The sequence below is a fragment of the Pongo abelii genome, chromosome 21 (assembly GCF_028885655.2).
Source record: "Pongo abelii isolate AG06213 chromosome 21, NHGRI_mPonAbe1-v2.0_pri, whole genome shotgun sequence".
Taxonomy (NCBI): Eukaryota; Metazoa; Chordata; class Mammalia; order Primates; family Hominidae; genus Pongo; species Pongo abelii.
Genome location: NC_072006.2, coordinates 35435114 through 35457601, shown reverse-complemented (window position 1 = coordinate 35457601; position 22488 = coordinate 35435114). Strand labels below are relative to the sequence as shown.

At 41.1% G+C, this 22488-nt stretch overlaps 2 protein-coding genes across 2 annotated transcripts; one reads left to right on the top strand and one right to left on the bottom strand.

Annotated features, from left to right (window-relative positions):
- The first annotated feature begins 9507 nt into the window (after nucleotides 1–9507).
- On the top strand, nucleotides 9508–11277 carry LOC100444216 (CDK5 regulatory subunit-associated protein 3-like). The gene is given in 2 exon segments (XM_054541757.2): nucleotides 9508–11002; nucleotides 11130–11277. Coding segments are annotated over 2 exon segments (1617 nt in total). The 5' UTR covers nucleotides 9508–9533.
- Nucleotides 11278–18560: 7283 nt separating this feature from the next.
- Nucleotides 18561–20523, bottom strand: DEFB115 (defensin beta 115). Its single transcript, XM_002830171.2, has 2 exons — nucleotides 20430–20523; nucleotides 18561–18733 (listed from the first exon to the last, which is right to left on the bottom strand). Exons 1-2 carry the CDS (start codon nucleotides 20521–20523, stop codon nucleotides 18561–18563), a joined length of 267 nt encoding a protein of 88 aa, XP_002830217.2.
- Between the last annotated feature and the right edge of the window lie 1965 nt (nucleotides 20524–22488).

Sequence of the window (22488 nt, the reverse complement as noted above, 5' to 3'; positions counted from 1 at the left end):
TGCTGTATCCCATGGGTTTTCATATGTTGTGTTTCTGTTATCATTTGTTTCAAGAAATTTTTCAATTTCCTTAATTTCTTCAGTGTCCCACTGGTCATTCAGGAGTATATTGTTTAATTTCCATATATTTGTATAGTTTACAAAATTCATCTTGAGGCCAGAGAAGATCTTATTTCAATGGTTTGAATGTTTTAAGGCTTGTTTTGTGACCTAACGTGATCTATTCTTGAGAATGATTCATGTGCTGAGGAAAAGAATGTGTATTCTGCAGCTGTTGGATGAAAACGGTATTAAATATTGTTTAGATTCATTTGGTCTGTAGTGGATATTAAGTCTAATGTTTCTTTATTGATTTTCTCTCTGGAAGATCTGTCTTCTTTGTGTTTGAAGGATATATATCAAATGTATATTCAAATATATATATATGTGTGTGTATATATATATATATATATTCAAATATATATATTTACCAGATATACTATTCTAGGATAAGTTTTCTTCCTTCAGCACTTTTTAATTTAATTTTTTTGAGACAAGGTCTTGCTCTGTTGCCCAGGCTGGAGTGTAGTAGCATAATCACAGACCACTGCAGCCTTGATCTGCTGGGCCTAAGTGATCCTCACACCTCAGCCATCTGAGCAGCTGAGACTACAAGCACATGCCACCACACCTGGTTAATTTTGTTTATTTATTTATTTTTTTGTAGAGATGAGATCTCACTATGTTTTGCAGGCTGGTCTTGAACTCCTGAGCTCAAGTAATTTTCCTGCTTTGGCCTCCCAAAGTGCTGGGATTACAGGCATGAGCCACCATGCCTGGACTCCTTTAGTGCTTTAAATATGTCATGCCACTCTCTCCTGGCATAAGCCTGTAAGGTTTCTACTGAAAAGTCTGCTGACAGACATATTGGAGCTCCATTGTGTGTTATTTGTTTATTTTCTCTTATTGGTTTTAGAATATTTTCTTTTGCCTTGATCTTTGGAAGTTTGATTATTATATGCCTTGAGGTAGTCTTCTTTGGGGTAAATCTACTTAGTGTTTTATAACCATCATGTACTTGCACATTGATATTTTCCTCTGGGTTTGGGAAGTTCTCTATTATTTTCCCTTTTAATGAACTCTCTATCCCTATCTCTCTCTCTCTACCTCCTCTTTAAGACAAGTAACTCTTAAATTTGCCCTTTTGAAGCTATTTTCTAGAGCTTATAGGCATGCTTTATTCTTTTTCATTCTTTTTTTGTCTCCTCTGACTGTGTATTTTCAAATAGTCTGTCTTCAAGCTCACTAATTCTTTCTTCTGCTTGATCGATTCTGCTGTTTTAAAATGCTGATGTGTTCTTCAGTCTGCCAGTTGTATTTTTCAGCTATAGAGTTTATGCTTGATTATTTTAAATTATTTTATTCTCTTTATTAAATTTATCTGGTAGAATTCTGAATTTCTTCTCTGTGTTATCCTGAATTTCTTTGAGTTGCCTCAAAACAGCTATTTTGAATTCTCTGTCTGAAAGGTCACATATCTCTGTTTCTCTATGATTGGTCTGTGATGCCTTATGTAGTTCATTTGGTTAGGTCATGTTTTCCTGGATGGTGTTGATGCTTATAGAGTTCTTTGGTGTCTGGGCATTGAGAAGTTAGGTATTTATTGTAGTCTTCACTGTCTGGGCCTGTTTGTACTCATCTTTCTTGGGAAGGCTTTCCAAATATTTGAAATGACTTAGGTATTGTGATCTAAGCTGTATCTGTTTTAGGGTGCGCTCCAAGCCTGGTAACACTGGTTCTTTCAACCTCATAAAGGTACTGCCTTGATAGTCTTAGACAAGATTTGGAAGAATTCTCTAGATTACCAGGAAGATACTCTTTTCTCTTTCTTTACTTTCTCCCAAACAAATGGAATGCCTCTGTTCTGAGCCATTTAAAGTTGTGGGGGTGTCAAGGGGAGGAACATGAGGGCCTCTGTGGCCACCACCACTCTGGCTGTGCTGGGTCAGACTTGAAGCCCGCACAGAGTTGGGTCTCACCCAAGGCCTGCTGTAACCACTCCCTGGTTACTGCCTATGTTCTCTCAAGGCCCTGGGACTCTACAATCAGGAGGTGGCAAAGCAAACTAGGCCTATTTCCTTCCATTCAGGATGGCAAGTATCCTCAGACCCTGAGTGGGTCCATAGGTGTCATCCAGGAGTCAGAGATCAGAGTAAAAAGCCTTAGAAGTCTACCTGGTGTTCTACTGTACTGCAGCTGAGCCGGCACTCAAACCACAAGATGCAGTTCTTCCCACTCTTCCATCCCCTTTCCAAAGGCAGAGGAGACTCACCCCATAGCCATCACCACCATAGGACATGGAGAGTACTGCCAGACTACTGCCAATGTTCCTTTATGGCCAAAGAGCTCTTAAGTCAGTTTGTGGTGAATGCTGCTTGGCCTGGGAATCACCCTTCAGGGCAGTGGGCTCCCCTTTGGCCCAGGGCAGATCCAGAAATGCCATCCAAGAGCCAAGTTCTAGAATCTAGAGTGCTTGGTACTCTACTCATCTGTGGCTGAGCTGGTATCTGCAGCCAGCAAGTCTCAGAGGCCCACCCAAGGCCCTCAACATAGTACTTGGGTATCTCTGCTGGTTATTCAGCACCCAAGGGCTCTTCAGTTAGCAGGTAGTGAATCGTTCCAGGACTGGGTTTTTTCCTTCAAAGCAGTGGGTTCCCTTGTGGCCCAGGGTGTGTCAAGAAATGTCATCCTGGAGCTAGAGCCAGAAAAGGGGGCCTCACGGCTCTCACTGGCACCCTATCCTGCTGTGGTTGAGCTGATATCCAAGATGCAAGACAAAGTTCTCCCCACTTTTCCCCCATCTCTCCTCAAGGAGAAAGAGTGTCTCTTTCGGAGCCAGAAGCTGTGCAGCTTGGGGTTAGAGGAGAGGTGATACCAGCACTCTCTTAGCTGCCCCGGCTGGTGTCTCAGTCAGTCGTGTGCACCCCTAGTCCACTGTCTCTGGGCTGAGTTCAGCATTAGGAATTGCCTAAGAGTTGCAGTTCTCTGGCCTACAGTGCTTTTCAAGTTTACTTAGACATCCAGAGCACTTTAGCCCTCAGTGGCAAGGTTTGCAGGAACTCAAGTTCTGGGATGGGCAATTCCCCTTTAGCTAGGGCTGATTTAAGTGCTCCCACTGTGTGTGTATATGGGAGCGAGGGGGCACCAGCTGAATTTGGTCTGGTTTTTCTTTCTGCTCTAACAGGAAAGCATTGAATTCAATGCTTTACAATTGCTGTACCCTCCCTCCTCCAGCACACAAAAATGCCCTCTGCACCATGCTGCTGCTCCCGGAGGATGGGGGAGGGGTGACATCTGTGATTCAAGACTTTTTTCTACCTCTTTGGTGCATCTTTCAGTGATATAAAATTATGAGGGCTCACCTGATTTTTGTTTCTATTGAAGATGGTTTGTGTCTGAGTGTGTGTGTGTGTGTGTGTGTGTGTGTAGATAGTTGTTAAATTGGTGTCCTTGCAGGGTGGGATGATTGGTGAAGCCTTCTTTTCTGCCATCTTGCTTCACCTTCCTCCCCAATCCTTTCTTAAAGACTCCATCTCTCAATGCTGTCACATTGGGGATTAAGTTTCAACATGAGTGTTAGAAGGGACAAATATTCAAACCATAGCAATGAGTAAGGAGATTGAATCAGTAATAAAATGTGTTGCATCAAAGAAAATCCCAGGACCTGATAGCTTTACCATGGAATTCTACCAAACATTTGTTTTATTATTTAGTTATTTATTTAACTTTTATTTTAGGTTCAGGGGTACATGTGCAGATTTGTCATATAGGTCAGTTTCGTGTCATGGGAGTTTGGTGTACAGATTATTTCATTACCCAGGTATTAAGCCTAGTATCTGATTGGTAGTTTTGCAGTCCTCATCCTCCTCCCACCCTCCACCCTCGAGTAGGCCCCATTGTCTGTTGTTCCCTTCTTTGTGTTCATAAGTACTCTATGTTTAGCTCCCACTTATAAGTGAGAACATAGGGTATTTGATTTTCTGTTCTTGCATTGGTTCACTTAAGATAATGGCCTCCAGCTCCATCCATGCTGCTGCAAAGGACATGATTTCATTCTTTTTATGGCTGCATAGTATTCCATGGTGTACATATACCACATTTTCTTTATCCAGTCTACCATTGATGGGCATTTAGGTTGATTCCATGCCTGTGCTATTGTGAATAGTGCTGCAACATACATGTGGATGTGGCTTTATGGTAGAATAATTTATATTCCTTGGGGCAAATACTCAGTAATGGGATTGCTTGGTCAAATGGTAATTCTATTTTAGGTTCTTTGAGAAATAACCACACTGCTTTCCACAATGGTTGAACTAATTTACATTCCCACCAGCAGTGCATAAGTGTTTCCTTTTCTCCTCAACCTTGCCGGCATCTGTTATTTTTTGACTTTTTAATAATAGCCATTCTGACTGGTGTGAGATGGTATCTCATTGTGGTTTTGATTTACATTTCTGTAACAATTAGTGGTGTTGGGCATTTTTTCATACGTTTGTTGGTCGCATACAAAATAGCTTTTGCTGTGCAGAAGCTATTTAGTTTAGTTGGTTCCCATTTATTACTTTGTGTTGCAGTTGCTTTTGGTGTCTTTATCATGAAATCTTTGCCAGAGTCTATGTCCAGAATGATATTTCCTAGGTTATCGTCCAGGGTTTTTATAATTTTAAGTTTTACATTTACGTCTTTAATCCATCTTGATTTGATTGTTTTTAATATGATGTAAGAAAGGGGTCCAGTTTCAATCTTCTGCATATGTCTAGTCAGTCATACCAGCACCATTTATTGAATAGGGAGTCTTTTCCCCATTGCTTGTTTTTGTAAACTTTGTCAAAGATCAGATGGTTGTAGGTGTGCAGCTTTATTTCTGGGCTCTATATTCTGTTCCATTGGTCTATGTGTCTTGTTTTTGTTACTGTAGCCTTGTAGTACAGTTTGAATTCAGGTAATGTGATGCATCCAGCTTTGCTCTTTTTGCTTAGGATTGCCCTTGCTATTCAGGCTCTTTTTTCACAGGAATTTCAAAATAGTTTTCCACATGAATTTCAAAATTTTTTTCTAATTCTATGAAGAATGTTAACGGTAGTTTGATAGGAATAGCACTGAATCTGCAAATTGCTTTGGGTAGCATGGCCATTTTGACAATATTGATTTTTCATATCCATGAGCATGAAATGTTTCTCCTTTTGTTTATCTCTGATTTCTTTGAGCAGAGATGAACATTCTTCGAATGTTTTGTCATTCTCATTGTAGAGATCTTTTACCTCCCTGGCTAGCTGTATTCCTAGGTATTTTGTTCTTTTTGTGGCTATTGTGAATGAAATTGCACTCTTGACTTGGTTCTCAGTTGGATGTTGTTGGTATATAGGAATGCTACAGATTTTTATACATTGATTCTGTATCCTGAAACTTTGCTGAAATTGTGTATTATATCATGGAGCTTTTGGGCAATGACTATGGGATTTTCTAGGTACAGAATAATATTGTCTGCAAACAGGGATAGTTTGACTTCTTCTCTTTCTATTTAGATCCTTTTTTTTTTTCTTTCTCTCACCTGATTGCTCTGGCTAGCACTTCCAGTACTATGTTGAATAGAAGCGAGAGAGGGTATCCTAGTCTTGTTCTAGATTTCAAGGTGAATGCTTCCATCTTTTGCCCATTCAGTATAATGTTGGCTGTGGGGTTGTCATAGACGGCTCTTATTATTCTGAAGTATGTGCCTCCAGTGCCTAGTTCATTGAGAGTTTTTAACATGAAATGGTGTTGAATTTTATTGAAAGTCTTTTCTGTATCTATTGAGACAATCATGTGGTTTTTGTTTTTCGTTCTTTTTATGTGGTGAATCACATTTATTGATTTGCATATACTGAACCAAGCTTGCATCCAGAGATGAAGTCTACTTGATTATGACAGATAAGCTTTTTGATATGCTGCTGGATTCAGTTTGCCAGTATTTTGTTGAGGATTTTTGCATCTATGTTCATCAAATATACTGCCATGAAGTTTTCTTATTTTGTTCTGTCTCTCAGAGGTTCTGGGTTCCTGCATGTGTATTGCAGTTTTGATGACGTGGTGTCAGGCAGCTTAGGGATTTTACCCTCAGGTTTGTATCATGTCAGTATCTCTTACTGGCTTTGTACTTCTAAGATCAAATTAAGAATGTGATGCTTTTGGTTGGTAGAGTGGTAGAGAGGATTGGCATAGAACAATTTAGGGTAGCAATGTCATTGAGATGAAAGATTTGGATACAGGTAAGGTGTGAGAAATTTAGTTCAAGTTGAACATTTATAGGATGAATCAAGGGACTATTTGGAGATTGGGTAGTGAATTGTAGTACAAAAAGGATGGGACCTTAGTGTTGGTGTAATGGTAGAAACAATAAACAATGATGAGATGGAAGTGAGGATCATATTTACAAAATTAGGCTGGGGCAATGGTTTGGGATAGGCTGGGTTAAGAATTGTATTTGTGGGTGAATGTATCCAGCAGTGAAATTGGGTGAAACTGAGAATTGGAGTAGAGGGCATTTGTGGATGAGCTGGTTGTTGGGTTGAAGCTGGGTGTTGGTATTGGATGGCTTGACTAGTGTTGTGTTTGTCTTGGGATTGGGGCTTGAGTGGGCATAACCTGGAGGTAGAACTGGGGTTGGCGTTTGGTTTTGTCAGATGTTTGGTGCAAAAAGAATGAATGTTGGGTTGTTATGAGCAGAATTTGGGTAGTCTGGGATGAGGGCTGGCTAGAGTTTAATAAAACACCTGAGTGCACCACAGCAAGGGTCTTATGGAATGGCAACTAATTAGCCTTGAATAAAATATATCTAGTGACCTTTCACATTCTTCAAAAACTCCCTTGAGTGTGACTTTCATTGACCATAAATAGCCCTAAATGTAGGAGAAGGCAGTACAGGTAAATGAAATCAGAGGGCTAGAATGTTTCCAGATGCATACCTTCGAACCATGGCAGTTCCAATAAACACACACACACACACACACTCTCTACAAAAAAGAAATAAGAAACATAGGAGGAACATTAACCAGACATATGGACAACCAACCAAAGTTATTTCTCCTTTCTTGGGAGTGAGTTCAGTTATGATGTCTAGCCTTTTCCCTTCTTCCTCCCCTTGCTTCTACTTCTACTGCTCCATAATCCCTTCCTTTTACTCTCCTCTCTTTTTCTCTTACACTCCATCCTCCAAAACCCTTTTCCTTTTACCTTTTTTCTTGAGGTATCCTTGTTCCCATATTAAGTAAAACATGACAATAGTAATCGTCACTGCAAATGAATTTACAATAAAATGAAGACAGAACTTTATGTTTCAAGGGTTATAAAAAGTTCTCCTTCCTTAATGATTTTTAAAATGTGTCCAGCTGGAATAATTCAGGGCCAGGAACTATTTTGAACAATCTCTTCTAATAAGAAAGTCACTCATTCTTTTCTTTTACCATCTCAAGCATACACATATGAGATTTATCTTCTTATATTTTCATATAAATCTCTGTATCCCTGTTAAGCTGTTTTATTTACTTTATTTGTAAATGTCTATTAAATAAATTAATATATAAATGATTTATGACTAAATAAATATAGTATGCCATAAGCAGATATAAATGAGATGGAAAGATCTTTGAAGTTTGAAGAGAACACAATTTGGGGTTCCCAGCTGGCAGAAGATAAATGTATCAGGTGTACTTAGGTATATTTTTAAGAGCTCTGGATGGAACTATTAAAAAGTACATGCATAAGTTATTGATGGTGGTTGTAGGTATTACTTGATTTATGATGTTAAGCCATGGACTATATTGTGAGGGAAGACAGTCTGGGTGATACATAAATGTGAGTTTAGAAGGTCATGATTGGGAATAGTTGAGGAATTAACATCAAGCAGGGGCTTATGATAGTGGTGAGGGGGAAACTCATGCAAGACACCATTCCCTGGGCCCCTATCCAGGCCTACTGAATTTCTAGAGAAGAAGATTTAGTGTGAGAATTTAAAATAATTTCCTCAAATTAGTATGTTCTTGCCTCTAAAACTTCCTTCTCTATACACACTTGATATCTGATGCCCATATCTGAAACTCCTCTAAGTCCATTTCTGAGATAGAAAAGCTAGTTTCAGAGAGTTGAGACACAAAATCATTGTTAAAGTCCATGCTGGGATGTGAAAGCAGGTCTCCTCTGTCTTCTGGTCTGAAGAGGGAGAGATTTCAAAGGTGACATTAATTTGACGTGGGAGATACAATGCACAATGATTCAGGACAATATGAAGTCATGGAAGCTGTTCAAGAGAGAAGAGTAGCAAAGGTCTTTTACGAAACTTTTGGGTGCCACTATAGGAGGCTTCCTCCCGAGGTTGTCTTGGGCTACTCCGCATGTGGAGAGACTGAAGAAAATGCATTATTTCTCCCTTATTCTTATTGTATATGTTCCTACTCCTCTCTCTGGTGACTAAAAACAGGAAGTGTTCCATCTGGTGTGTTTGGGTGAGAGGAAAATTCTCCAGATCTGGTGTTATCCAGAAAAGTGTGGATGCCACCCTGGGGAAACCCCCTGCAGATATTCTTATCCTACTGTAAGTACGATGGTGCCAGGAGAGACATCATGATGAGAGTTTTGAGGTAAAAAAGGATTGAGGTAAAAAAGACAGTGATACTATGATGCTGGAGCATGGATGAATGAGTGCCATTTTCATCCCCCTTCCTCTGGTTGACCAGCAAGGTGTCTGATGTAGCAGCAGTTGAGTGCTTTCTCTGTATTTCTGTGGTAGTTTGAATGTACCACAGCATGCAAATGTCATTTACTTCACTTCTTTCCTTTTCTATCTTCCTGCTTCATCCATGCTTAAAGGAGAAAGGATGGACATTCCTTATAAAGCAAATCACAATCAAGAGTGGTGCAGTTTACAGGTTCTTTGGACTCATTTTTATTAGTGTGGTGGGCATTGGAGACCTCTGTGTTCCTAGCCTGGTACAGAGTATGTAATGATAAACTGGTGTGGAATGAGGGGATGGATGGATTGTAGTAGCATAAGCTGAAATACAGGCTAGAGAGTGTAGATTTTATATTGAAGGCACTGGGAACTTCTTGTGCCCATTATTCAAGGAGATACCAGCCTCTCCTAGAAATTGTATTAGAAAGGGAAGCAATGTGACAGGCAGGATAGAATATGTGTTATGAGTCATGTATGTTGATTTTATATCCTGCAACTTGGTTGAATTTGTTTATTAGTTCTAGCATTTATTTTAGTGTGGAATCTTTAGGATTTTCTACAAATAAGATCATGTTGCCTGTAAGACATGGAACCAACCCAAATGCCCATCAATGAGAGACTAAAGAAAACGTGGTACATATACACCATGGAATACTATGCAGCCATAAAAAGGAATGAGATCACGTCCTTTGCAGGGACATGGATGAAGCTGGAAGCCATCATCCTCAGCAAACTAACACAGAAACAGAAAACCAAGTCTCTGGCCTGAAGCAGAAGTGGAGGAAAGATGGAGGACCATCAGCACATGCCCATCGACATCCAGACCAGCAAGCTGCTCGATTGGCTGGTGGACAGAAGGCACTGCAGCCTGAAATGGCAGAGTCTGGTGCTGACGATCCGAGAGAAGATCAATGCTGCCATCCAGGACAAGCCAGAGAGCGAAGAGATCGCACAGCTGCTGTCTGGGTCCTACATTCACTATTTTCACTGCCTAAGAATCCTGGACCTTCTCAAAGGCACAGAGGCCTCCGCGAAAAATATTTTTGGCCAATACTCTTCACAGCAGATGAAGGATTGGCAGGAGATCATAGCCCTATATGAGAAGAACAACACCTACTTAGTGGAACTCTCTAGCCTCCTGGTTCGGAATGTCAACTATGAGATCCCCTCACTGAAGAAGCAGATTGCCAAGTGCCAGCAGCTGCAGCAAGAATACAGCCACAAGGAGGAGGAGTGCCAGGCAGTGCCTGCCGAGATGTGGGAGCAGTTCTACCACTCCTGCAAGCAGTATGGCATCACGGGTGAAAATGTTCGAGGAGAACTGCTGGCCCTGGTGAAGGACCTGCCGAGTCAGCTGGCTGAGATTGGGGCAGTGTCTCAGCAGTCCCTGGGGGAAGCCATTGACGTGTACCAGGCCTCTGTGGGGTTTGTGTGTGAGAGCCCCACAGAGCAGGTGTTGCCAATGCTGCGGTTCATGCAGAAGCGGGGAAACTCAATGGTGTACGAGTGGAGGACAGTGACAGAGCCCTCTGTGGTGGAGCGACCCCACCTCGAGGAGCTTCCTGAGCAGGTGGCAGAAGACGCGATTGACTGGGGCGACTTTGGGATAGAGGCAGTGTCTGAGGGGACTGACTCTGGCATCTCTGCCGAGGCTGCTGGAATCAACTGGGGCATCTTCCCGGAATCAGATTCAAAGGACCCTGGAGGTGACTGGGGAGACGATGCTGTTGCTTTGCAGATCACAGTGCTGGAAGCAGGAACCCAGGCTCCAGAAGGTGTTGCCAGGGGCCCAGATGCTCTGACACTTCTTGAATACACTGAGACCCGGAATCAGTTCCTTGATGAGCTCATGGCGCTTGAGATCTTCTTAGCCCAGAGAGCAGTGGAGTTGAGTGAGGAGGCAGATGACCTGTCTGTAAGCCAGTTCCAGCTGGCTCCAGCCATCCTGCAGGGCCAGACCAAAGAGAAGATTGTTACCATGGTGTCAGTGCTAGAGGATCTGATTGGCAAGCTTACCAATCTTCAACTGCAACACCTGTTTTTGACCCTGGCCTCACAAAGGTATGTGGACTGAGTGACTGAATTCCTCCAGCAAAAGCTGAAGCAGTCCCAGCTGCTGGCTTTGAAGAAAGAGCGGATGGTGCAGAAGCAGCAGGAGGCAATTGAAGAGCAGGTGGCTCTGGAGCCTAAGCTGGACCTGCTGCTGGAGAAGACCAAGGAGCTGCAGAAGCTGATTGAAGCTGACATCTCCAAGAGGTACAGCGGGCGCCCTGTGAACCTGATGGGAACCTCTCTGTGACACCCTCCAGGTTCTTGTCTGCCCATCTTCTCAGCCTTTGGGATGAAGATGATAGCCAGGGCTGATGTTTTGGGGCCCTTCAAGGCAAAAGACCAGACCGACTGGAAGTCGGAAAGCCACAGGAAGGAAGCGGCACCTGATGGTTATCTTGGCACTCCCCATGTTCTCTACAAGAAGCTGTGGTGATCGGCCCTGTGGCCTGTCAAGCGAAAACCACAGCTTCTCCTTCTAGTTAGTATAGCGGACTTAATAGAAGAGGAAAAAACAAACAAACAAAAAAAGAAACAGAAAACCAAACACTGCATGTTCTCACTTATAAGTGGAAGCTGAACAATGAGAACACATGGACACAGGGAGGGGAACAACACACACTGGGGCCTGTTGGAGCAGGGAGAAAAGAAGGAGAGCATCAGGACAAACAGCTAATGCCTGCCAGGCTTAAAATCTAGGTTGACTGGTTGGTAGGTGCGGCAAACCACCATGACACATGTATACATACAGTGACCTACAAAGAGACTTAGACTCCCACACAATAATAATGGGAAACTTTAACACCCCACTGTTAACATTAGTCAGATCAACGAGACAGAAAGTTAACAAGGATACCCAGGAATTGAACTGAGCTCTGCACCAAGCGGACCTAATAGACATCTACAGAACTCTCCAGCCCAAGTCAACAGAATATACATTTTTTTCAGCACCACACCACACCTATTCCAAAGTTGACCACATAGTTGGAAGTAAAGCTCTCCTCAGCAAATGTAAAAGAACAGAAATTATAACAAACTGTCTCTCAGACCACAGTGCAATCAAACTAGAACTCAGGATTAAGAAACTCACTCAAAACCGCTCAACTACATGGAAACTGAACAACCTGCTCCTGAATGACTACTGGGTACATAACGAAATGAAGGCAGAAATAAAGATGTTCTTTGAAACCAACGAGAACAAAGACACAACATACCAGAATCTCTGGGACACATTCAAAGCAGTGTGTAGAGGGAAATTTATAGCACTAAATGCCCACAAGAGAAAGCAGGAAAGATCCAAAATTGACACCCTAACATCACAATTAAAAGAACTAGAAAAGCAAGAGCAAGCACATTCAAAAGCTAGCAGAAGGCAAGAAATAACTAAAATCAGAGCAGAACTGAAGGAAATAGAGACACAAAAAACCCTTCAAAAAATTAATGAATCCAGGAGCTGGTTTTTTGAAAGGATCAACAAAATTGATAGACCGCTAGCAAGACTAATAAAGAAGAAAAGAGAGAAGAATCAAATAGATGCAATAAAAAATGATAAAGGGGATATCACCACCGATCCCACATAAATACAAACTACCATCAGAGAATAAAACACCTCTACGCAAATAAACTAGAAAATCTAGAAGAAATGGATAAATTCCTCAACACATACACTCTCCCAAGACTAAACCAGGAAGAAGTTAAATCTCTGAATAGACCAATAACAGGATCTGAAATTGTGGCAATAATCAATAGCTTACCAACCAAAAAGAGTCCAGGACCAGATGGATTCACAGCCAAATTCTACCAGAGGTACAAGGAGGAAATGGTACCATTGTTTCTGAAACTATTCCAATCAATAGAAAAAGAGGGAATCCTCCCTAACTCATTTTATGAGGCCAGCATCATCCTGATACCAACGCCGGGCAGAGACACAACCAAAAAAGAGAATTTTAGACCAATATCCTTGATGAACATTGATGCAAAAATCCTCAATAAAATACTGGCAAACTGAATCCAGCAGCACATCAAAAAGCTTATCCACCATGATCAAGTGGGCTTCATCCCTGGGATGCAAGGCTGGTTCAATATATGCAAATCAATAAATGTAATCCAGCATATAAACAGAACCAAAGACAAAAACCACATGATTATCTCAATAGATGCAGAAAAGGCCTTTGACAAAATTCAACAACCCTTCATGCTAAAAACTCTCAATAAATTAGGTATTGATGGGACGTATCTTAAAATAATAAGAGCTATCTATGACAAACCCACAGCCAATATCATACTGAATGGGCAAAAACTGGAAGCATTCCCTTTGAAAACTGGCACAAGACAGGGATGCCCTCTCTCACCACTCCTATTCAACGTAGTGTTGGAAGTTCTGGCAAGGGCAATTAGGCAGGAGAAGGAAATAACGGGTATTCAATTAGGAAAAGAGGAAGTCAAATTGTCCCTGTTTGCAGATGACATGATTGTATATCTAGAAAACCCCATTGTCTCAGCCCAAAATCTCCTTAAGCTGATGAGCAACTTCAGCAAAGTCTCAGGATACAAAATCAATGTACAAAAATCACAAGCATTCTTATACACCAATAACAGACAAACAGCCAAATCATGAGTGAACTCCCATTCACAATTGCTTCAAAGAGAATAAAATACTTAGGAATCCAACTTACAAGGGACGTGAAGGACCTCTTCAAGGAGAACTACAAACCACTGCTCAATGAAATAAAAGAGGGTACAAACAAATGGAAGAACATTCCATGCTCATGGGTAGGAAGAATCAATATCGTGAAAATGGCCATACTGCCCAACGTAATTTATAGATTCAATGCCATCCCCGTCAAGCTACCAATGACTTTCTTCACAGAATTGGAATAAACTAAAGTTCATACGGAACCAAAAAAGAGCCCGCATCGCCAAGTCAATCCTAAGCCAAAAGAACAAAGCTGGAGGCATCACGCTACCTGACTTCAAACTATACTACAAGGCTACAGTAACCAAAGCAGCATGGTACTGGTACCAAAACAGAGATATAGATCAATGGAACAGAACAGAGCCCTCAGAAATAACACCGCTTATCTACAACTATCTGATCTTTGACAAACCTGAGAAAAACAAGCAATGGGGAAAGGATTCCCTATTTAATAAATGGTGCTGGGAAAACTGGCTAGCCATATGCAGAAAGCTGAAACTGGACCCCTTCCTTACGCCTTATACAAAAATTAATTCAAGATGGATTAAAGACTTAAATGTTAGACCTAAAACCATAAAAACCCTAGAAGAAAACCTAGGCATTACCATTCAGGACATAGGCATGGGCAAGGACTTCATGTCTAAAACACCAAAAGCGATGGCAACAAAAGCCAAAATTGACAAATGGGATCTAATTAAACTAAAGAGCTTCTTCACAGCAAAAGAAACTACCATCAGAGTGAACAGGCAACCGACAAAATGGGAGAAAATTTTCGCAACCTACTCATCTGACAAAGGGCTAATACCCAGAATCTACAATGAACTCAAATTTACAAGAAAAAAACAAACAACCCCATCAAAAAGTGGGCAAAGGATATGAACAGACACTTCTCAAAAGAAGACATGCAGCCAAAAGACACATGAAAAAATGCTCATCATCACTGGCCATCAGAGAAATGCAAATCAAAACCACAATGAGATACCATCTCACACCAGTTAGAATGGCAATCATTAAAAAGTCAGGAAACAACAGGTGCTGGAGAGGATGTGGAGAAATAGGAACACTTTCACACTGTTGGTGGGACTGTAAACTAGTTCAACCATTGTGGAAGTCAGTGTGGTAATTCCTCAGGGATCTAGAACTAGAAATACCATTTGACCCAGCCATCCCATTATTGGGTATATACCCAAAGGATTGTAAATCATGCTGCTATAAAGACACATGCACACGTATGTTTATTGCGGCACTATTCACAACAGCAAAGACTTGGAACCAACCCAAATGTCCATCAATGATAGACTGGATTAAGAAAATGTGGTACATATACACCATGGAATACTATGCAGCCATAAAAAATGATGAGTTCATGTCCTTTGTAGGGACATAGATGAAGCTGGAAACCATCATTCTCAGCAAACTACTGCAAGGACAGAAAACCAAACATTGCATGTTCTCACTCATAGGTGGGAATTGAACAATAAGAACACTTGGACACAGGGTAGGGAACAACACACACCGGGGCCTGTGGTGGGGTGGGGGGAAGGGGGAGGGATAGCATTAGGAGAAATACCTAATGTAAATGACAAGTTAATGGGTGCAGCACACCAACATGGCACATGTATACATATGTAACAAAACTGAACGTTGTATACATGTACCCTGTAACTTAAAGTATAATAATAAAAAAAAGTTTCTGGCTCCAAAGAATAGGCTCTTAAGTACAACCACATATTGCATCTAAAAACTTACTGGATAAGTATGAGTTTTATGAGATATTCAATGCTAGGGAGTTAATGCTTCCAAAATGAGTATAAGCTGGTTCTATATGTAGAAGGCATGGCTACACAGACAAAAGATCAAGAGGTAGACAATGCCTTATCAAAACTACAAGCTAACTTTGAATCAGGTTCCTTTATGATTGAATTGTAGCAACTAAATTCTACTATATCAGCCTACCAAGGGAAAGGGTGGACCCTCTCTCGATGAAGATAATATCATTTGAAGCTCTACAATATTTTATACAATCTGGAAATCAACAAAATATTAGTTGTCCATTAACCTCTGTTCAACCTTTTATGCTGTTATTGTTATGCATATTAATTATATAGATATTATAATGCCCTAAGACATTATTATAATTGTTTTTTATAGTCAATATTCATTTATATTTACCAAACAGTTATCACTTATAACATTCTTTATAAGTGGAGTTTTTTGGCCAAAATGAAAATAATTCTAGTTAGAAGCATGAAAATAAAAAAATACTTTACTGTAGGTTTGCCTTTTTAAAATGTAGCATAATCACAATTATTTGCAAAAATATTCTAGGTTCCAATCAGTTTTTCTCTGGGCTTTTCCTTATGCTTTGTTAGTTAAGAAGTGTTTTAAAAAATTACTTCTTATATCATCATTCTTGTCAATTTTCTCTTTAATTTTCAACTAATGTAATTCTTACTGATCCTCATTTATTAATGGCTTTGCATATTAACAGTTTAATTTTATAACATGACTATCAATATCTAGAGAAAATCCTGCATATTCAAGAAGGTTTAAATGTCACTTTATGACAATTTGCCATGCATTTTTGCATGTTCACAATTAGTCCATGGAAGACATTGACCTGCTGGGTTTGAGAGAGGCACAGATTCTAAGAAATTGGCATGTTTGAGTGGAGACTTATTTCACCAATGAGTTTTTAAATTAATAAATATTCTTAGGATGACTTTTCTTCCCTACTTAACCTCTTTTCAGAGGGGGATGGAGTAATCTGTTTTGCAATAAGAAACTTTCAGGCAGAAGGGGCAGTCTATAAAAAGAAGGGCAAGAAATTAGATTAATTAATTTCCAAGAATAAGGTTGTTTGGGAGGTCCACGGTGGGAATTGAAAGGGAGGAGGAACTGGATATAAAACTACTGAGGCAGGCAGGGATTATCATAAAGGGAGTTGAGAATTGATTCCTGAAAGGGTTATGCAGCTTTTGGACAATTTGGAAAGAAAAAATTTCATATTTGGATTGTAGAGATGTTCTTCTGGCAACTGTATGAAAAGCCTGGAGTGAGTCAAAGTCCTAATGAGAGAAAAAGAGATGACTAGGATGCTGATGTTACAGTATGTCTGTATCAGTCTGCCAGGGCTGTCACAACAAAGTATCACAGATCAGGTGGCTTAAACAATACAAATTTATTTTCTCACAATTCAGGAGGCTAAAAATCTGAGATCAAGGTGTCAGTAGGGTTGATTTCTTCTGAGTCTTCTCTCTTTGACTTGTAGATAGTCATGATCTCCTGGATCTGAATGTGGTCTTCTTGCTGTGGGTCATAATTATTTGTAAAATAATTCTGTCCTAATTTCTTCTTATAAGAACAGTAGTCCGATCGAATTTGTATCTGTCCTAATGACTTCATTTAAACTTAGTCACCTCTTTCAAGACTACCTCCAAATGCAGTCACATTTTGAGGCACTGGAGGTTCTGACTTCAACACACAATTTTTGGGTAGTGGGGCACAAAATTCATTCTATAGCAATGGACAAGGAAAGATGATGGCTGAACTGGAAGACCAGAGGCAGAGATGAAGAGCAGGTGCTATAGAAGCAGACTTGGAAAGTCTCTGTGGCTAACATGATATATGCGTATGGGGAAGCAAGGAGGAACAGAAGGTATATTTTAGGGTTATGGTTTGAGTACCCAGATTGAGGTATACATTTCCTATTTCCCAGTCTCTCTCTTCATCCTCCATGCCTTTGCTCTCTAAGGTGGCATCTTCTGCAGTCATAGGTAGAGTGCATAATTTTCACCATAATGTAAAGAATGAAGAAGGCCTTAAAGGTTGAAAGGTATACGGAGTTTATAGTCCAGATCAATGCTTCCATTTTGAAGATGCCTCATAGTATTCTAGTGGGGGGAAATGAGAGAACTGACAGGAACTGGGCTGAAGAGTTAGTGGCTGCCATTATTCTGATGATTGTTGTACCTTGCCTTTGGACTGTGTCCTCCAGATCGTTGTGTCAACAGAAGGTATGGATACTTTTCAACTTCAGATGTGATTGGCATTGGCCCCTGAGCTGCAACTCTCTGCAAAGCCAGAGCCATTTCTCCCTCAAGTGCAACCTAGGATAACCTTTATTTGAACCTGGATGAACCTGCTAGGACTGGGTTCATTACACATTTTGACCACAAGAGGGCACACAAAGCTCTTTCTTCACCACACCTTCCCTATTAAAGAGGTTGGTTCTGTGTGGGAAGAATAAAGTGAAGCTTTTCATAATGCAGCAATCTCTTTCCACTATGAGGAAGCACGGTGCCTGAATCCAGGCATTGCAGGTTCAAAGTCCTGTTACTGAACTAGCTATCTGTGCCATTTAGGGCAAGTCACTTAAACTTTCTGTGACTTAGTTTCCTCTTCTGGCGAAGGGGCACACTAGTTCCTATCTCCTGGAGCTGTTGTTGGGACAAAATGAAGTAAAGTGCTTAGGACAAGGCCTTGCACATAGTAAGTTCTCACTAAATGTTGGGCCTTTTATTTTTCTCTTCCATTTGCTTGGGGGCAGGAGTAGTTGCCTCCTGGTCAGAGGGCATGCCAATCTTTGGACAGCCAAAGGTGCCTAGGAACTTGGGATAAGGGATAAGTTCCAAGAGTAAGACCATACGGCAGAGCCTTGAGCTAAATTTTGAGCTAAAGACAGAAAAGGACACTTTCTGGATTACTCTATTTTATTGCAACTCTCCAGGATGAGACATTAGATAAGAATCTGTAGCTAAGGTCCAATTTGCGTTAACCTGGTAAACTTCTACGTTCAGGGACCCTGTCAGAGGTTTAGGAATTCAAGATCTAGATCCTATAAAATTTTCTTACCTTGAAAACCACTATTATCAGTCATATCCAGAGACGGCTTAGAGCGTTGTTGGGCTACAGTAGGCTAGAGAGATACATTGATAGCAGGAATGAGCGTGGTTTTCTAATGGGCCCTGTGAAGACTTAACAGAGATCTAGGACAATGCAGGTGCCCCCGATAGCCATTTCATTGACTCATTATAATGACTATTAAAATTCTGAATTCAGAAGTCACAACTAGATATATAGCTCACTTGTCTCTTTTTGGTTGTGAATGTGTGATAGTTTATCCTTTTCTTTAGGGACACAGCAAATATGTTTTTCCCCACGTTTTTCTTTCTTCCTCTCAATTTCTCTGCATGATTTCCTGCATCTGCAAGTTCCATAATAGTACCTTCTGATCCATCCATCTATCAAAATAAGCAAAGACATGAATATATGAATACATTTAAAAAGTAAATTAAACAAAGGATGTTGATAATAGTAATAATGGTTAGAGTGAAACATTGATTTTGACACTTAATGGCATTCATGGGAATGTTATAAATTTGTGCATGTTTAATGACTAGGAGTGATTATCTTCCTTCCTCTAATCAGCTCTAGTTGAATTTTATTTCTATGCTTATGATACTTTCGTCTCTGTCATTTTTCACAGTCTCACTAAATCTGGTTCTACTTCCTTTCTAAATCTAGATGCTTGCCAGGGAGTAGGACTAAGCCTTCAATTATCTTTTTTTCCTCTCTGCATTCATTATTCATCTAACCACAATTTGTTGAGCATCTACTATGTGCCAGGCATTGTTTGTTCTAGGGGTGCTTGCCCCAGGGGTTGTTTAAAGCAAGACCCTGAACAATGGATGATCAATTTACATTTCTGAGCTGCAGGCTGAAGTTGTGTTTGTGTGTGTGTGTGTTGGGGGGCGGGTGCAGGGAGGGTTTAACACTATGCCCTTCCCTGATTTATTTTCTGTGACTCTAAGTCAACGCAGACTGCAAACCCAGCTTTCTCAGCACATTGGATTCAGTTGAGGGATCATTATATCTTAATCTAAACTACAGATTCTTTCCACTTGTCTTTTCCCCAAACTCTTCTTCTGGGAGATAATTCCTAATTCTCTGTCTTTTACCAAATGTTCAGACTGAAAAAAATCAGTCACATTGACTCTCACTTTTCTCTTCCAGTATTTCAAGAGTCAATATGTAGATTCTTTCTCCAAAATGTCTCTTGCATCTGCAACTCCCTCTTTTCTACTTGCCCTCGCTGGAATATAAGGCATGCTCAAACCAACTCAGGGTTAACCCAGAATAACCTTCTTTTGCTTCTAGAACAACTGAGTGATTGTCAGAGGCTTTCAGCTTGAATAGCTGCTCCAAGAGAGGATGCGACTTCCAACAGCAATGACCCAAAGGAAATCACAGAATTAAAAATCATCAACTTTAGAGCCCCCTTTCCCTAAGGGGAAAACATTTCCATTAGAAGTTATTCACCACCTGGCCATGACGCCTGTTTATGCTGTTAGAGAGCTTTGAGCATGTTCAACTTGAAAGCCAAAATCTTCTGCTCTAACCCCAGCTCCACACTGTGAGCCTATTTTTATAAACCTGTAGATATCCAACATCAACTTATAACTTTTTCACCATATATTCCAAGACAAGAGCAAGTTGCCTCCTCTGCCTGCTTTAAAGGAGCACTCAAAGCCCAACAACAGTGGAGAAGTGAAGTAATGAAACTGATTATTACGAGAGGTAGTATCAACTGAAAGTGGGGTTGAAGTGAGAGACTCACAGGATGAGACTGTTGACATATGGGCCAGAGGCATTCAGGATACTAGAGATGTTGGGGTTGCTTCTGCATATGGAAGGGACTTCATATAAAACACCTTGGCCTCTGCAGATATTCTCCAGGTTTCCTAATGAGAAGCACCACCATGGTCAGGGCTGACAGGCTACCCTTCTTATGGGAGCATATTCATTATAAGCCTTTCATCAGATCTCAGCCATCTCTGTGGGCTCTCCTCGCTTCCACACATGTTCAATTTTCCAATGATTTTGTGGTTAGGACCCCATCCTTACTCCCTTTTTCCTCCTCTCCATGGTTCTGTTTACCTGGGGCAGTCTGAGCCAGGACCACAAGGACAACTAAGGCCAGGACAAAGAGTTTAATGTCTCCTGAGAGGGGTGAGAAATGATCTGGCAGCATTCTGAATGTGCTGGGGAAGCTGGGTGTGCACTCAGCATTTTATTGACCTAGGTAAGGCTGACTCACAGACAAAAAATTAGAGAAGGGCAGAAGGTTACACCACCCAGAACATCAGCCTGCCACTCAGCAGTATAAACTGATTATCCAGTGTTCAGGGTCCTGCTCTAGATATCCTTGGGGATGCGAAAGGCACTAGCAGAGGAGGCGCAAGTCTTCTCCAAGGCTGTTGCACTGGGCAGAGAACAGATCCCTTCTCCAAGAAGCCTTTCCTGTCCCTCTCCTTCATAATTTATCCCCCTCCCCTATATTCTCACAGCTGCTGTTTTCTTTTCCTCTGTGTGTTTATCATGACACACTGGAACTAAGTGTTTTTCTAGTTCCTCTTCCCTTTCAGAATGATACCCTAAGGGAAACTTTTAATAGACAGTGAGACCCCTGAGGTTAGGAACAGGCTGTCATTTTGGGACACCCAGAGTATGCAGTGAACATGTGTTGAAAAGCACCGAGTGAGTGAACGCACATATGGCATATAATTGTATCCCGGTAGCTCTTAGAATTGGCATTTCCCAGCTGAGAAAATGCAGGCTGAGAGTGGAAAAGAATTGTCTAGGGTCCTACCATGAGCAAGAAAGAAACAGACTGGGGTGGAAGCCCTCATAACCCAACTCGTTGTCCAGCTCTTAACTCTGAATTTTTATCCTATTTTCCTACTCCAAATCCTTCATATCAACCATTTCTGGGTTTTTCTTGGACTCCAGCCTCAAACAACAAAGCAAAAAATATTTCTTGCAGTTTTTCCAAAAAAAAGAAGAGGGCACTGCCCAGGCTCCATTAGGAGAGCTGCCTGTGGGCCCACTGGATCTTCCTTTTTGGGTTCCTGGTCCTTTTCCGCCTTTGGGTGAGTCCAGTGTGTTCTACTCTCCTCTTTCTACATGCAGGCAGCGGACCTGATGGAGTTCAGGAAATTTGTTTTGCTTTCAGGATTTGGACAGAACTTTCTTTAGGAAAGCAATGAACATCAATGTCATCCACTGAACTTTCACTGTCAGGCAGCAACTATGCTAAGCACTTTATATATATGACCCCCTGGAATCCTCACAGGAGCCCTGATAGGCAGGTGTGATGTGCTCAGGGTTACACAGTGACTATGAGTGAGGTCTGGATTCAGATCTGGGTTACCTGTCCCCAGATAACATGTTCTTTCTGTCATCCCAGAGGATTATGCCTGAGCAATGATGGAAGGAGTGGTCTGTTTAACTTGAAAAGCAGTAAACAGCTGGAGAGAGTCATAATTGCTGTCTTCAAGTATCTGAAAGGCATGTTCTGTGTAGGCCCACAGGGCAGAACTAATAGGCCTGAGTGGAAACTGCAAGGGCACAAGTTGAAACTCATCAGAAAGACCTCTGAAGATGGGAACCATCTGGAAAATGGTTAGACTGCCTGGAGGAGCTGGTGGCTCCTGCTGTTTTAAAGCTGCAAACTGAGATGACATGACCACTCCCCTCAGATTCTGCAGGGAGGATAGCTGAATTGGCTGCATGTGGGTCTGTGCACTGGCACAATTCTAGGCACTGAGCTTAAGAGAAGAAAGCAAAGTCCGGCCATTCTAATTAGGGAGAGGGACAACAAACATATAGTGTCAGTTGGTGATAAGTGCTATAAAGAAAAATACGGAAAGGAGAATAGAGAATAATATACTTGTGTGTGTGTGTGTGTGTGTGTATGAGAATATGTGTGTGAGTGTGTGTGTGAAAGGCACACAGGATTGAGTGTAGAGTAAGAGGAATAGAGAATATTGATATACGTGTGTATGTGTGAGTGTGTGTGTAAGGCACATAGGATTGAGTGCAGTGTAAGGGGTAAAGGGAATAGAGAATAATATATACGTGTACGTGTGAGTGTGTGTGTGACGCACAGGATTGAGTGCAGAGTGAGGGGAATAGAGAATAATATACATGTGTATGT

Coding starts and splice junctions, on each gene's coding strand:
- DEFB115 (XM_002830171.2), bottom strand. CDS start 20,523: ATGCTGCCAGATCATTTCTCACCCCTCTCAGGAGACATTAAACTCTTT. Junction 18,734..20,429: donor CCTGGCTCAGACTGCCCCAG/GTAAACAGAACC, acceptor TTATTTTGATAG/ATGGATGGATCAGAAGGTAC.